Source organism: Cynocephalus volans, chromosome 14 (assembly GCF_027409185.1).
Source record: "Cynocephalus volans isolate mCynVol1 chromosome 14, mCynVol1.pri, whole genome shotgun sequence".
Taxonomy (NCBI): domain Eukaryota; kingdom Metazoa; phylum Chordata; class Mammalia; order Dermoptera; family Cynocephalidae; genus Cynocephalus; species Cynocephalus volans.
Window position 1 is genome coordinate 599,948 of NC_084473.1, and position 15,923 is coordinate 615,870.

Here is a 15,923-nt window from a genome sequence, read left to right on the forward strand (position 1 = left end):
GGTGTATATGCAATGGACTACTACTCAGCCATAAAAAAGAATGAAATTCTGCCATTCACAGCATCATGGATGAATTTGGAGAAAACTATGTTAAATGAAACAAGTCAGGCACAGAAAGAGAAATACTGCATGTCCTCACTCATGGAAGCTAATAAAGAGAGAGAAAGAAAAAAATAGAGAGAGATGGAACACAATAAAATGTTGAACTTTCAGAAGGAGAGAACAGACCTATAGTTACTAGAGGTGGGAAAAGGGGAAGGGGAAGGGAGTTAGGGAGTAATTGGGTAAGGGACACAAAGAATAATTACTATTTGTAATGATGAACATGCTAATAATATTGATTTGATCATCACATACTATACACAAATACTGATATAAATCTGTACCTCATAAATATGTATAATCAAAAATTATATGTATAATCAAAAATGAATAAATAAAACTTTTAGAAAAAGTAAAATAAAATAGATGGCATAGTTTTAAAAAAAAATAAAGTAAAATAAAAATAAAAGGGAGGAAGCTAAAGTTCTCACTTGTCTGACCCTGACACTGGATCATTCCACCACCTAATGCTGTGACCAAGTAGACCCCTTGTGAGGCATTGCATAGACCATCCAGGAGGGCTGAGGGGCCAGTGACCTCTGAAGACATGTTGTGTTGGGTGACCCTGGAGAATCCTCAGCCATGAGCAGTGAGACAATGGCCCAAGACTGCCCTGTGGATCCTTCTGAGTAACTGGGGGGGTGGGGGTGGGATATTAACACACAAGTCTTGGTCATGGGTAGACAACACAGTGGAGACACCACCTGTCATCTTGAAGTGGAGGGAGCCTGGAGCTGAGGAAGGATCCTGAGCTGGATGTGGGACTTGACTACAATCTGCTGGGATTGTGCTGACATCCCATCCAATTCTCTGACCACTTCTGAAGCAGTGACCAAAGGATTTTTCCCCCTCGCTCCTACTGACCCCTTCTCTTCTGATTTTGTGAAATGTGGTTTACATCAGTAGAGTATTTCTCAAGGTGGGACTAACTTTTCACAGTGATGTTACTTCTGGGCTAGAAGTTACCCATGAGGAGCAAGCAGGACTTGGAAACCACTGGGGGAACTCAGTTTTACACTGTGCTTACGGGAACATCAACCTAAGACACTTAACAGCCAGATGATGCCCTGATCAGTTAAGTCATACCCCCAAAGGGCCCCCACACTCCCTCCCAACATTTCCCATTACTATTGGGCACTTTAGGATTTTCCCAGGATATTCTCTCAAATTGAAACCTCTCTGCCCCAAAGCAAATAAAAAGGCGTTCTTATGTATCTTTCTGCCAGAAGCAGTCTTGCCTCCATGGAGGCCCAATGTGAGAAAAACAGTTGTCTTTTGGTGGGGCAGCCGGTTCTTCCTTCTACTGATTTACCTATCTGTTAACTTTGGGTTTGGGTGCCCCAAAGTGGAGGAGTGAAAAGGTGTTGTCAGCAGAACAGTGTCCCCTAAAGATGGCCACACCCTAATCCCAAGAACCTGTAAGCATGTTACCTTGTGTGGGAAAAGGAACTCTGAATATGTGATGAAATTCAGGATCTTGAGAAGGGGAGATTGTACTAGATTACCTGGGTGGGCCCTGTGAAATCCTTACGAGAGGGCGGGAGGAAGGTCAGAGTGGAGAGAGCTTGGAAGATGCTACACTGCCAACTCTGAAGCATTACTTGTCTTACTGAGAGACACTCACACAGATGCAGAGTGCCAGGAGAGCTCCAAAGGTTTTTATGCCTCACCCACTCAGTCCTCGTGCCCTGCACCACGGAAAGGGCTGAGAGCGCTTGCTGGTGCGTGCCAGCAGGACAGGAACAGTGGTCTTGCTCCAAACACCTCTTCCATTTCATAGCATTAACCTTTAGTTCACTGGGAAGATTTTGTTTTCTTCATTTTTGTTTCAAGGGTCCCCATATGCTTAGAATTTCTCTCTCCAAACACAAAGTGATATTTTAATATCAAAAGATAATAGATACCTGTGTTGACATTTCAGACATATTTTAATATGAAGATACTACACAGAATGATGCTCATAGGAACAATATCCCAAGGCAAGATGGTATGGGATATATTTTTGACAAGGCTAATAAATCTTGCCCAAACTATATTATTTCTCCCTATTCTGACCTACAAAATAATGTCTGTATTCCTTTTTGTCTGTCCTTTATAATTGATGTTGACTCTGGTAACTGGATAATCTACTTTTTTAGAAGAGGTTAGTTTAACTTATAATGACAGGTTCCTAATCACCATTGTTTCCAGGAACCCCAACATAGCCGCAAACTAATGCATAGTTTAATTTAGTCAGTTTAACACAATCTTTTTGGACTTGGCTTTCACATTCTGTCTGAACACTGTGACTCTGGAAAGCATCATCTCTGGCCTGATTCACTCCACATGGAGCCCTGGCTGTCCTCGAAGAACCATGGGGAGGGGCTGCCCACACGCAGGCAGGTGGTTTTTCAGGCCATATCCTCCTTTCACTTATGAGCGGGGGATGACACAGAGTTTGTAGTGTGGAGGGATGCTGCCAAACCCAACCACAGCAGGGCTAAGGTCAATATCCTTTGGGTCAACAAGAGACTTCAAATTGAAATGCTGCAAAATGGCAGACAAGAATAAAAACAATTCCATGCGGGCCAGGCCTTCTCCGACACACACCCGTTTTCCTAGAAGTAACAAGAGTATTGATAAGACCCTGAGGGAGCTTCAGAGAGAGAGCAGGGGCAGCAAGGGGGAGGCTGTGGGAAAACTGCTGTCATGAAGCAGAGAAAGGAAGCAGAAAATGTAGTAAATATCAGTGATGTTGACTTATTCAGGGTCCAGCCTTTGAACAACCTTCATCATTCAGAACTCAACTGCAAAAGCCTGTCAAGTGGGGAAAATGGTCTCCGTCCAGGCCTTAGGAAAGCATCCCCAGAACTTGCCCAAGAAGGAAGCAGTGCACGGTCAGAAGCTAAGGCTCCGACTCTGGGAGCTGGAGTTATCTGGTCGGTTGTAGGGCTTTCCTCACACCAGGGCCCAAGGAGAGGCCCTGCGGAGGGTCCAAGGGCTTCAAAGAGGGCCGCTGAGTCACACCCAGGGAAGCTTCAGTGCTTCCTATGATGAGTCCAGGTACCAAAGGTTAGATTTTACTTAGTAACCTTTGTTTAGAATTATGGACACTTAGGTAATATAGTTTTGACAGATTTTCTCTAAGTCCCGTGGAAGTAAAAACCGAATATAACAATGAATTATTTTTTTCCACTCTATGAAAAAAATAATCCATCCACAACCCTCATTCCGAGGATTTCTGGTAAAAAGGTGTCATTTAAGTTCTCTGAGCAGGGAAGAGCACATCTGGGTCACGCTATAAATAGAAGCCAGGGGCAAGACGGGGCTGTGGCAGGTCTGGGGTGACGAGGGCAGAGGGTGCGTGGGCAGAAACGAGGAAAGCAGGAGAGGGTTTTCAGGGGAAGGTGCTGCCTCTGAACTTCCTACCTGCAGAGAATGGCCTGAAATAGTCACTGTACTTGAACTTCCCGTTCTCATTCAGAAAGTGTTCTGGTTTAAACTTCTCTGGATCAGGGAATTCTTGACTGTCACGTAAAACGGAGGTCAGAGTCGGGATTACAACTGTGCCCTGGAAGGAACAAAGATGGTCTCAGTCAGCCAAGTTAACAAAACACAGGCTTTTCTCCAGAAGCCTCAGTGAAGAAGTTTGTTTTGAATTTTACATTATACAGGATAGCATATATCCAGCTGGGGACACTGTTCTGTTGAAGACTAGATAGAAAGCAGTCAGGGTCAGCCCTACATGGAGATGAAAGCCCTCACTTCCTCAAAGATTAACTCCAGGGCTGGTGGTTAATGCTGCTTGTTCCTAGTAGTAGAATATACTACACATCTCAAGCACTATCTGAGCGGGCAATTTCCAGATTTCCTCTTTTCCTCTGGTCTTCATGTCAAAGTGAGAACTGCTGGGGAAGCAGGACTCTGCAGGGTGGGAATGCTGCCCGGCCCACTATGCGGCCACACCACCAAAGGAAGTGTCCTTGGATCCCCCATCCTGTCCTCTGGCAGGTGAGGTGATGAGCCCTGGGGTGTGCACTCCAGGCTGACATCTGACCTTGGGGATGATGTATCCTCTGAACATGACGTCCCGGGTTGCTTCATGGCTCAGGTTGGAGGGCACAAGGTCGATGAATCTCTGAATCTCATGCACCACAGCATCCATGTAGGGCATCTCTAGCCTGTCCTTGATGGCAGGGATTCGGCTTGGCCCAATCACCCTGTCAATTTCTTCATGGAGTTTCTCTGCCAATATATGAATGGGATAAATTTAAAGGATTGACTCTAGGCTGGTTGGACATCCACCCACATGCCCATACATCCACCCACTCACTCAGCAGATGTTCATGGAGCATCTTAAGCCAGGTTTATGGTGCCCAGGTACTTTGAATTATTGGATAAATTCTCCACAAATGTCAGTAAGAGCTGAACTCTATTATGAGATTATTTACAGTCTGCAGAACATTCTGGCACCAATTATTTTAGCTGATGATGGCTTATCTAGTTCTCTTCATATCTGGAGTACAGAATACTAAAAGGGTCTTGGGAATTTCTTTCTGGAGGGAAATCTTGATGTTAATTGTTACCCCAGGATGGTTTATTGCATGCTTCTGAGAAGTATTAAGGGGGATGGCAGAATGGAATCAGACACGCGCAATCTACTTCTTGAAGCCTGAGAATCCCTCTCTATCTGACAGAGGTGACAACATCTCTGAGTTTGGAATTTCCTATGGGACTTTATAACATGTTGAGTGAAAAAACCAAATTGCAAAGTTATGTACAGGATGGTACCTAGGTAGAATATTCAGACAAACAGGAATATGAACTGTATGCTGACACTTCGTAAATGTGAAATGTATGAAGTCACTCATGGGGTGATAAACAGCAATCCTGCACAATACCATCATGGGTGAGGGGTGAGGACGGGGGAGTTGGCTGGCTCTATAATTGTTTTTTTATGAGATCTGAAGCAAACATTGCAAAATGTTAATACATGTTAAATTTGGCAATGGATGTATGGATGTCAATCATATTTATTTTATTTTTGTGTGTAATGGAAATTCCTCATAATTAATAATTTAAAACATTTTTGAATCCATAGATTTTCTAGAACAGAGTGGTCAAAAGTTCTCTTGTAACTGCCATAGATCCATAAAATGTTTCCCTCCCTGGACTTTCACCTTCCACCTTTCTGTGTGATCCAGAAAGCAAAGGCTTTACCATCAGAAAGACCAGAGACCAGGTCCTGATCTCGGGCTGGTCATGTATCCACATTCTTGGGGGAAATTATCTCATTCCCCACAATACCTACGCTCAAGAATTGGCGAGCTTGAAGAGTACAGTGCACAGAAGGGCTGGCCCTCGCCTGCACGCAGTGGTGAGGAGGGCACCTCCAGCAGCAGCTGCCCAGCTCTGCACCCAGCCAGGGAGAAGCAGGGGCTCCAGACCTTGGGCACCATGCCCTAGGTTATGGCTCCCTCGCTTCCTCTTTACTTGAGGGGTTGGCCTTCACATCGCCTCTACGTGGCACAGGTGGGTGCTTCTCAGTACATGATCCTCTGCACATGGAGAGGCTGGATGCCTCCTCCAGGCACTGAGTCATACCTGTCCCAGGTACTGCTGGGATGGAGCCCCATGGGAGTGAAGAGGTTCCAGGACAGCAGGCAGCCATAGGTTGCTTCTCACTGGGCTTTCCTCTTCAGATCCCCTTTTGGGTGAGATGCCCCAGGAAGATCCCCCAGCCCCACCCTCCCTCCCTGCTCTGCCTAGAAGGCCAAGTTCTATTCGGGGTCAACTGGAACATTATTTTCATTGTCATACACAGGTTATTTATGGAGCAGAATGCAGACCCACAGCCCTCCCCTGGTTTTGGGCTGTCCTTCTGTGCAACCAGGGGTCTCTCTGTGGGGTGTGGGCCACCTAGTATTCAAGGGTGCCAGGTGTCTCACACATACAAGAACACCTTCCCTCAAAGCAATTCCTCCAGCAATCCCACCCTGTCACCCAAGGGTCAACAAGCAGCTTTAGCTGGACAACACGCAAGGCTGTCTGCAGGGAGGATTAGCTGCAGGGCACAGGCGTCTTGCTCTTTACTTACGCACCTTCAATCTCTGGGTATTTCATGAGAATCAGGAGCCCATATCTCAGAGTGGTGCTGGTGGTTTCTGTCCCCGCAAAGAACAGGTCAGCCACGGTCACAGCAATGCTGTCCAGTGTGTACAAGGGCTCTGGGCTGTGCTTTTCCTGCAATGTTAGAGACAGAGAGGGACTCAACAATAGGATGTCTTCAGGTGGCTGAGAAGAGGATGGTGTCTCTTCTCAGCAAAAAGACAGCCCAGCCACCTCCCAGCTCTACAGGAGACAGCAGATGGACGTCCAAGAACCAGGACTTGGAGCTGTGAGAAACACGGTAATCTCCAACTCACAGCGAGGGAAATGGAAGCTCTCAGGAAATAGGGCTGAGGGTAGGACTGGGCTCCTCACCAGGCCACGGGCTCTGCCTCCCTCAACAGTACAAGGGCCAATGGGTAGGGGGTGGTGAGGTACACTCTGGCCACAGTCGCAGCTCAAGGCTGAGCTGTGGGGCGCCAGGAGCAGCGAGGGGGCAAACTGGAGATTCTTGGACAGTCCAGGATGTCATCTAGGGGAGTCCAAGTTATCAGTGTGGGAGCCACAAGCGACAGGAAAGGAAAAGACGGATACAAGAGCTTCCCCAGTCTGAGCTGGGGGAGGGGTTCCTGAGGGGCTGCAGGGAAATGAACCTGGGGAGGACTGGAGCCCCTGAAAGTCGTGCACAACTGGGGAATAAGTGGCCACAAAGAACTCTGAGGGCTCCTCAGACAAAACGCGATTGTCAAAGTCAGCGGACAGAAAGTGTTAAGCAGCTTGGCCTGGCCTGGAGGGAGCCAGGTGACGGGGACAGGTGGGCTGTGCCTCCACGTGGGGTGGGCGGAGGCCAAGTGTGTTTGTGTGAAACCAAGAGCATCGAAACGTGGCCACCGTGGGCAGTTTGGACAGCAGTGAGGGCAGGTCAGGATGCAAATCTGAAAGGTGCACGTCCTGCCCGCCCCAGAGCCCTGTCATGGGCGGGGGTGCAAGACCTTCTCCATTTCCACAAGCAGGCAGTCGGTGAAGTCCCGGGGGCACTTGGGGTCCAGAGACTGGTGGTGTTCCTTCACTCTTTCAAGCGCATATTTTTTAATTTCAGACACATTTTTCATTACTTTTCTATGACTTCCAGGCAGGTAGCGTAGATACTCTGCAAAATTATTGTAAAACTAGAGAGAGAGAATTATCTTACTACGTTTTTCCTGGATGCAGTTTAGTTCTGTGCGCTAGGCTTGCTCAGATGTGAATTTATGGCTGTCATCGTCACATTATTTAGAATATTGGGGTCAGCAGCGTCTCTTTTGGGACCGTCCTCCCAGGCAGCGCACACGCTCCGGGAGGCGCAGCCGGGCTGCCGCGTCAGACACCCCGTTCCCGGCATCTGCAGGCCCGTGTGTCCCCCACAGCCTGTGTCCCTCCCCTTTCCCATGTGGGCGGGCGGGGCGGGCGGACGGCGGCCTCACCTGGAGCCAGGGCGTGCTGAGCAGGTAGAAGTTCTCGTTGAAGGCGCGCATCAGCCGCAGGCACGTGTCATCGTCGTAGCGGAAGCGGCGGCGGAAGAGGATGTCGGCGATGACGTTGCAGGGCGCGCCGCCGAGCACCAGGGTGGGGTCGAAGGGCCGGCCTGCGGCGGGCGCGGGGAGCGTGAGGCCAGCCCGCCGGGGACCCGGGCCGCGCGCTGCCACCCGGGCGGGTCCCCCTCCCTCCTCGGCGTCACACGCGCGCCGGCCGCCCGGGCCCCCGGAAGTCGAGCTGGAGACCCGCAGTCTGCGGCCCCACAGCGCCCCCTGGCGGGCCCCTCCGCGGCGACCGCGCGGGCCCCGACGCCCCCGGGCCAGGCGGCGGCGCCGACGCACCCTGGGTCTTGGCGAGCTCCTGCAGCAGGAAGGGGACCTCCCTCCGGATGCGCTCCTCGTTGCCGCGCTTCCCCATCCCGTGGTCCCGGAGCGTGGTCAGGGAGAACCGCCGGGTGTCCTTCCAGGTGGGCCCGTTGTTGAAAATGATTCCTGAGCGAGAGACACCGGCGGAGCGTCACCCCCAGCGGCCGGCTCGCCAAGGAGTGGCGGAGGCTCGGGCCGCGCCCTGCCCCGCGTCGCCGTTGACCTGTCCCGGGCGCCCTCTGTCCGGCGGTCCCCGTTGACCTGTCCCGGGCGCGGTCTGCCTCGCGGTCCGCGTTGACCTGTCCCGGGCGCGGTCTGCCCCGCGGTCCCCGTTGACCTGTCCCGGGCGCGGTCTGCCCCGCGGTCCCCGTTGACCTGTCCCGGGCGCGGTCTGCCCCGCGGTCCCCGTTGACCTGTCCCGGGCTTCGCGCTCTGCCCCGCGGGCCCCTCGGACCCACTCCCTCCTTCCCCTCCTCCACCTGGCATCGTTTCTGCAGCAAACACGCTTTGGGTGCCCACTGGGTGTGACACGCCCTCCTGGGCTCTGAGCATTTTGTGGCCTTCCGAGTCCCTCCCACATTGACTGTTTAATCACTGACGGGCAGCAGGGTGGCAGACACCCACACGGAGCTGAGGACACGCCCAGGGGACGTGGGCTCCCTGTGGTCTGAGGAAGGCCAGAAACAGAACGTTCTAGAAGAAAAGGCTGGCAAGCAGAGACAGCATGAGACCCAGTGGGGCGGGGGGTGCACGTCAGACTGAGGGCTTCAACTTTATCCTGAAAGGTCGGGGAGAAGGGCTGGAGGCCCACAGGGACAGGCAGGGGACAGAGGGGTGGACCTGGCAGCATGACAGCTGGGGGCAGGCTGAGCACAGGGCAGCACCGAGGACAACCAATTCAGAGGGCTGCTCGCAGGCTTTAAAGTCCATGTGGGGGACTGAGTTTTCTTGGAGTTTCATGAAGATTTACTGAAACTTTGCCTGCGCTTTCCTTGGTACATTCTCGCTCAGCCTGTGCTCAGTATGACACTGTCAATGAACACCCCTGTCATTATTCCTGGAGGACCGGAGGCCCCATGTCAGAGTCAGCCTGGGATGTGTGGGACATAAAAGAACAGGACTTCGGAGTCCCCAGGCAGTGGCAGTGAAGTCCCCTGAGCCCAACTTGCTGATATATGAATTCCGGTCTGTGCCTTGGGAGGCAGAGAAGAGCTTCCCCGAACCAGGACTGAGCTCCCTGACCACAGAACCCCACGTATCATGCGGTCCCCATCCTATAATGCTCCTCTTGTGTTAACAAGGACTGAGATGGTTAATTCTGCTTTTGGCAACCCCAAGGAAGTAAAACAAGCCCACAGTGTTGAAAAGGGAAAATCAAATGCCATTGATAGTGACATGATCTAACCTCAGAAATGGAGACTAGAAAACTAGGGCGATAACACTGAGAGACACCACACAGCTGCAAGCTCACTAATTAAAATTCCACATAACATAGATTACGGTTTTCTAGATATTTAACACCAAAGTTGACTCAGAAAGAACTAGAGGCTTCCAGTTACGTAGAGTGGATGGGACACTTTACAGCTCATCTGCTTTGAAATGCCCCTGAAGTGACATGGGGAAGGTAGAAAAGAGCAAGTGGGCAAGGCCGGAGAACAGCAAGGAAGGATGTGCAAGGCAGGGCTGACGTCAGGAGGCCGGGAAAGTGCTAGATAAAGACCAGCGAGGCACCCAGACCCCAGCACCACTTCTCCCGCGGGAGGCTACAAGTGTTTTCTGGGTAAGCTGAGCTCAGGGCTGTGGAGACAGGAGGTGTGGAGGAGAGCAGGGAGCTGGGGTGTCATGGAAGTTTCATTCCCCCTTCCTGGTCTCAGGGCATCCACCCCCAGGTGGGACCTTGGAGGTTCCCTCTCTGATCGCCACCTGCAGCTGAGCAAAGTTCTGAAGCCTCAGCAGAATCTGGCAGGTTTCGTTGCCTCATGGTAGGTGAGGGGACCTCAGTGGGTGAAGCCACCCACAACCCGGAGGCATGTGAAGCTGTGAATGGAAAGAGCTTGCAAAAGGAGAAGCGTGAGGGGCTGAGGGCCCAGAGCCAGGGATGTAGGGGTGGAGGGAAGGCGCGGCTCATGCCCAGAAGCAGTGCCCTCTGCCTGTCTGTCAATAAACATGTCTTTCCTGCCGGTCAGAGAGTGGGTGCCTCGAGGTCTTGTGCATTTCGGGTGCACAGGGCCTGCTCGCTACAGTGTCACGCAGAAAGTTTCACTGAAACTTGCATTGAGCGATGCGTTGCGTGCACAAGCCATCGCCTGAATTCATTCTGATGCTGTTACTATTATTGTCAGTTCCGTATGTGGCCAGTGCTCGGTGGCTCGCACACATCACCTTCCTGGTGGTTGTCGTGCTCCATCGTGCCTGGGAATTGGACTCACCCCTATCCTTGTGCTCCTGGAATACGGCAAGCTCGCCTCGGCCGGAGAACTCGTTCTTGTAGTCCAGCAGCACTTCCCTCACAGCCTTGTAGCCGTGCAGGACCACAACGCGCCGCCAGCCCAGGTACAGCGTGAACACCGGCCCGAAGCGCTCTGCCAGCTGCAGAGACCAGAAGGCACAGAGTGGGGCCAGGCCGTGCAGAGGACAGCCTTGCTTCATAATCCCCTCCCCCCCCCCGTTGTTAATGTTGTAGATCAAGAGAACCCATAGGGATTTGGGGAAAGGCCATCCTTCCTGCAGAGGCTGTTGCATGCGCAGGGCCCATCTGCCCACCCGCCCGCGCCCACTCCACCCACTCTGGCTCTTCATATCCCTTCAGGGAGGCCACTTTGCCAGCACCAGCTCCTAACACCCCATTATCTGCTTCTCTGGTTAAGCTCCCGGGCTCCAGGGCACTACCAGCTGACCTGGAGCAGGCACGTCCTCCCACCACCCGCCACCCTCCGTCGTGCATACCCCCTAACACAGACACCAAGCGCCTGCTCTGTGCTTGCTGGTGTTCTTTATCAACTTCTTTAATTTTTAGATTTGTTAGTTCATTCAATGTTTAGACAGTCATAGGAGGCAGCTATTGTCATTATTGTGGAACCACAGGGGTCGGTCCAACATTTCACTTTTCAACCTGCTTCTAGGCATCATACAGGTTGACACAGCCCGTGTCCATTTGGTCCAAGAGCGTCCTGATCCTGGTGTCGCAGCTGGCAGATAGCAACTGCGCAGCCACACAGGCCTCCCCGTGACCAGTAGGCAAGGCTGGAGCAGGGGCCCCCAGAGCCTGCCATGCCACTACCCAGTCTGAGTGCTTCAAACCCAATCTGTACCATTAGCTAAATATTTTGAATGTCACTCCTGGATGCCGCTGTTAATTCAGTTCATTTGTAATGGGCTGGCATTGAATCATGACAATTTGTCTGATAATGAGCTAAATACACACATATTACATTTAATTCCTGAATTATTCTCCCTAAAATCAACAATATTTCTCTTACCCTGGTGAAGGACTTGGGAATGTTACTCAATTCCAACTGGAAAAGATTCCCAATTATGGGAAGTGGGAAAGGCCCCGGGGGCAGGTTCCAGCTGCTGTGGACCTGCTTCCAGATGGACACGAGCAAGAGGATGGCCACCCACGCCAGCAGGGCGGCAGTGATGCCAAGGGCAGCCATGGTGCCTCTGCAGTCCGGCTGCTGATGTGTGGGGACTCCTGAGGAAAGGCAGAGCTTTTATGGTGCATCATTGAGAAGGAGGGTGACCCACCAGCCAATGCCACCTTACTTCTTCTTTGGCCCACATTATTGGTTCATCATTAGCTGCTGTTGGCATCATTGCAAAGGCTGACTCCTGCAGTGGTTGCCTGTTAGCAGTTTCATCCAGTGACCTTTCCAGAATGAAACTGGCCTCTGTCAACACTCTGGATGCTGGCACCTGTCACCAGTACCATTAAACATGTCCGGGGATGCTTTACCAGCCCATAGGTCAGAATGTGGGGTGGGGACTATCCTCCCCTTTGAAACGTAGGACAAGAGGGATTTAAGTCAAGTTTCCTGAGTTTGTTTGAGGTAGGATTTATGTAAGGCAACACCAGCCACGTGCTGACCACCCGCAGGTGGGGTGCCAGCTGTCTTGGTGCAAAAGCCACTTAACACTGATCAGGAGCACCTGTCCTTTGAATGTGTACTCTTCAGAAGCAAGGGTTTTGTTTGTTCTGAATATTATTCAACTGACTGGAACTTTTAGGACAAGGTTAAATAATCGGGATGATGGCATGACTGTGCCCTGTGCTGGTGGTGTAGACACTTCTTCAGGTCTGCTGTTGGTTGGGTGTGGCAAAGAGGCCATCATATCAGGACAGTTTTCTTCTTTCTCCAGTTAACTAACAGTATTTAGCAAGGATGAGAGTTGAGTAAGTAAAATATCTTTTTCATTGAAACAATTCTCTGAGTTTTCTCCTTAGATCTGCTAACATAATGCTAGATTAAAAACATCGTCTCATATAAAAGTATGCTTATAGTTCCACATCACAGCCAACTTTTTCAGTGACATTCTTTCAACATGCTCATGGACTCAACTTGTTATTAGTGTTTTCATACTATTAACATAAATAATAACAATAATAACAGCAATAACATAAAATAATAGTATAATTCTACAAATAGAATTTTGCCTCTATACCCATAAATAAAATTGGGCTGTAGGTTTTTTTCTATTTTATTAGTTTCTTGTGTAAGAATAGTGCCAGCTACAGAAACAACTGAAACACTCTCCGTCTTTCTCTCTGCTCTGGGATACTTTAAATTGTAGAGGAATTGTCTGGGCCTTGAAATTTTGATATAACTCACTAGTAAAACAATATGAAGATGCTTTATTGAATTTAAAAAATTAATTTTAATTAGGAAAAGGTAATTTTAATTAGGAAAGTATAGTATTTCCTTGTAACAAATCCAGATGATTCAGAGATGGATAAAGCAAAATGTGAGAGTTCTAACTTGCCCCACAGGTGTGAGTCCATATTTTAAACCCCATTAAGAAACAAAAAGTGCTGCCAATTCTATTTTTATTATTTTTAATTTTTATTCTGTGCTTACTAAAAGATTCCTTTTGCACATACTTTAATTCTGTGTTATCTCATGGATTTGAATTACTGTCTACCGTCCTTTTATTTCAGCCTGAAGGACTCCCTTTAGTATTTCTTCGAAGGCAGGCCTGATAGGGATGGATTCTCATGAGAATGCAGGATTCTTGGCTGACAGTGTCTCCTCCAGCTCTTGGAGTGGGTCGCCCCCTGCCTCTGGCCGCTGTGGCATCTAACGAGAAGCCAGTGGCAGCTTTCACTGAGGACTGCTTCTTCACGGTGACTCATCCTGCTCCTGCCACTTTCAAGGTTCCCTCTTTGTCTGTGGAAGGTCTGACGACAATGTCTAGGTGTGGATCTCCTTTAGTTTACTCTACTTGGAGTTTATGATTCTTGGATATGTAGAGGAATGCTTTTCAACAAATTTAGGAAGTTTTCAACCAGTATTTCTTCAAATAGTTTCTGTCCCCTCTCCTCGTCTCTCCTTCTGGGACTCACATTATGCATGTGTGGGTATTCTTGACGTCCCACAGGTCTCTGAGGTCCTGTTCATTTTTCTTTATGTTAACAACTTTGCTCGTGTTTTCGCTGCTCTTCTGGAGGAACAGATTTTCAGAAGTTCTTACTCTGCCATTCTGGAAGTGCATCTCCTGCCTGTCCTGTCAGGAAAATAAGAGCTTTCCAAGGAATTTCCAGAAAATCTGAGATTTTTTTTTTTTATTAGTTAGAACATGGCCTCTACCATTTGCAAGAAAGGTTGGAAAGTGAGTAGCTTTTTCAGACTTTATAAGTGAATGTGTTCGAACGATAAGGAAATTAGGAATGGTATAAAATTACTAATCAATAGTGTGGTCCATAACATGGTTAACAGTTTTCTGTATATTCTTCCAAAAAAAAAAACTCATGTAAAAACACACAAACACACTTTGTTTCTTTTCAGAGAATCTGATTACAGTAATCCCCAAATTATTCACTTAGGAATAATTACATCACAGGCATATTCTTCTGAAAAGCCAGAACTGACAACTCTCCATCATTCTTTCTAATGGCTGGGTAATATTCCATTTTATGAATATTTCATAATTTATTTGTCTATTTTGAGGTGATGAACAGTTCCCCGTCCCCCAACCTTTCACTATTATAGTGCTGCAATGGTGCCCTTGTAGATGCATCTTTTTCAGACACGCATGTGTTTCTTTAAATTAGTTTTGTGGGAATAGGAGTGTTAGATCATTGGGTATGCAGACTTGAGTTGTTAATAGATACATAAAATTGCTTCTCAGAAAGATTGAAACACTTTAACCACCCTCACCATAGTAGTATGGGAGTGCCAATTTCTACCCATCTTCTCCAACACTAGATGCTGTCATTCACTTAGTAAAAAATCTTGTCTCTTTACTTTTATTTGGATTTTTCTGATTAATAAAGAAGTAGAGCAGCTTTTCACCTATTATTTATTAGAATTTCTTATTTAATGAATATTTATATATTGTTCTTTTTTATATTTGGAGTTTACATATTATCAGATTTTTAGGACTCTTTGTATATCAAATACATAGTAGTTATATTTCTGTTTTCTGTTTTGGAAATAACTTTCCCCAGTATTTTGTTTGATTTCCCATATAGAAATTTAGATTTTTATATAGTTAAGAATTTCAAACTTTTCCCTTCTGGACTTTGGAATTCAGATCATGCTTTAAAAGAGTGTCTTCAGGGCCGGCCCGTGGCTCACTCGGGAGAGTGCGGTGCTGATAACACCAAGGCCCCGGGTTCGGATCCCATATACGGATGGCCGGTTCGCTCACTGGCTGAGCGTGGTGCTCACAACACCAAGTCAAGGGTTAAGATCCCCTTACCGGTCATCTTTAAAAAAAAAAAAAAAAAAAAAAAGAGTGTCTTCATCCTGAGATTACAAAAAATATATTTTAATGTTTGTTAATTATTTTTTAATTGTGCAGTTTAAAATTGGTTTTTTAAAAAAAATCTATGTGATTTTGTCATTTTTAAGCAAGGCGTGTTGCTTATGTTTTATTAAATTCTCCATTGTTTTAGAATAATCCACTTTGATATGTTCAATTCATATTAAAAGTTGGTGATTTGTCTTCTAATTATATCTTTTAGCAGTATAAACATCTTTTCTCCCCTCTGATAACTGCTGCCACATGTATTTCCTGGTCTGTTTTTGTTCATCTTAGCATTTAAAGTATCTCTATGTCATTTTTTTATTGATAAGCATCTTGTAAACATCCTAAAGTTTTGACAAAATTGGAAAGTTTTTCCTTTTAAGAAGAGAATTAAGCAGGCATATTTGTCACAATCACTGGTAAATTTGGCTTTATTATATATAGTAATGTGTTTACTGACAGACACATTCAGATAAATGTGTTGTTAGACTCTGTCACTGTGCAAGCATCACAGTGCACTTGCACAGACCTTGACAATACACTTGCTACACAACTATGTCATGCGACCACTATAAAATGTGCAGTCCACCGTTGACCAGAACGTTGTTAGGTGGCGCATGACTGTACGTACAAAGCTACTTCAGAAGGTTCATGGAAAGCTCAGCATTATCTTTTAATTCTATCCTTTCAGAACTTTTTGAAGTACCCTCGTGTGTGTGTTTCCTTTCCCCACCTTTTGCTGCATTGATCCTTTCTGTTGTCTGTTCCTTTCCTTCCTGCTCTTTAACTAGTGATTACCCTCCAACATGAAAGTACACTTAGACTTACAGTGCTTGATTAACTTCAAGAAATCAATATCTTTTGATCTCAACAGGAAGAGACCTTTAG

The 15,923-nt window shown here is 47.8% G+C and overlaps 1 protein-coding gene across 1 annotated transcript; it reads right to left on the minus strand.

Moving 5' to 3' along the window:
• Positions 1-2,009: 2,009 nt before the first annotated feature.
• Positions 2,010-11,725, minus strand: LOC134363232 (cytochrome P450 2E1). The gene is made up of 9 exons (XM_063078789.1): positions 11,549-11,725; positions 10,499-10,658; positions 8,046-8,195; positions 7,653-7,813; positions 7,182-7,358; positions 6,183-6,324; positions 4,139-4,326; positions 3,511-3,652; positions 2,010-2,699 (listed from the first exon to the last, which is right to left on the minus strand). The coding sequence occupies exons 1-9, from the start codon at positions 11,723-11,725 to the stop codon at positions 2,515-2,517; spliced, it is 1,482 nt and encodes a 493-aa protein (XP_062934859.1). The 3' UTR covers positions 2,010-2,514.
• Between the last annotated feature and the right edge of the window lie 4,198 nt (positions 11,726-15,923).

Excerpts from the sequence above, each read along its gene's own strand:
- LOC134363232 (XM_063078789.1), bottom strand. The coding sequence starts at position 11,725 with ATGGCTGCCCTTGGCATCACTGCCGCCCTGCTGGCGTGGGTGGCCATC. Across the intron at positions 4,327-6,182 it reads GAAATACCCAGAGATTGAAG|AGAAACTCCATGAAGAAATT; the intron begins GTGCGTAAGTAA and ends ATATATTGGCAG. Across the intron at positions 2,700-3,510 it reads TTTCAGGCCATTCTCTGCAG|GAAAACGGGTGTGTGTCGGA; the intron begins GTAGGAAGTTCA and ends TGTTACTTCTAG.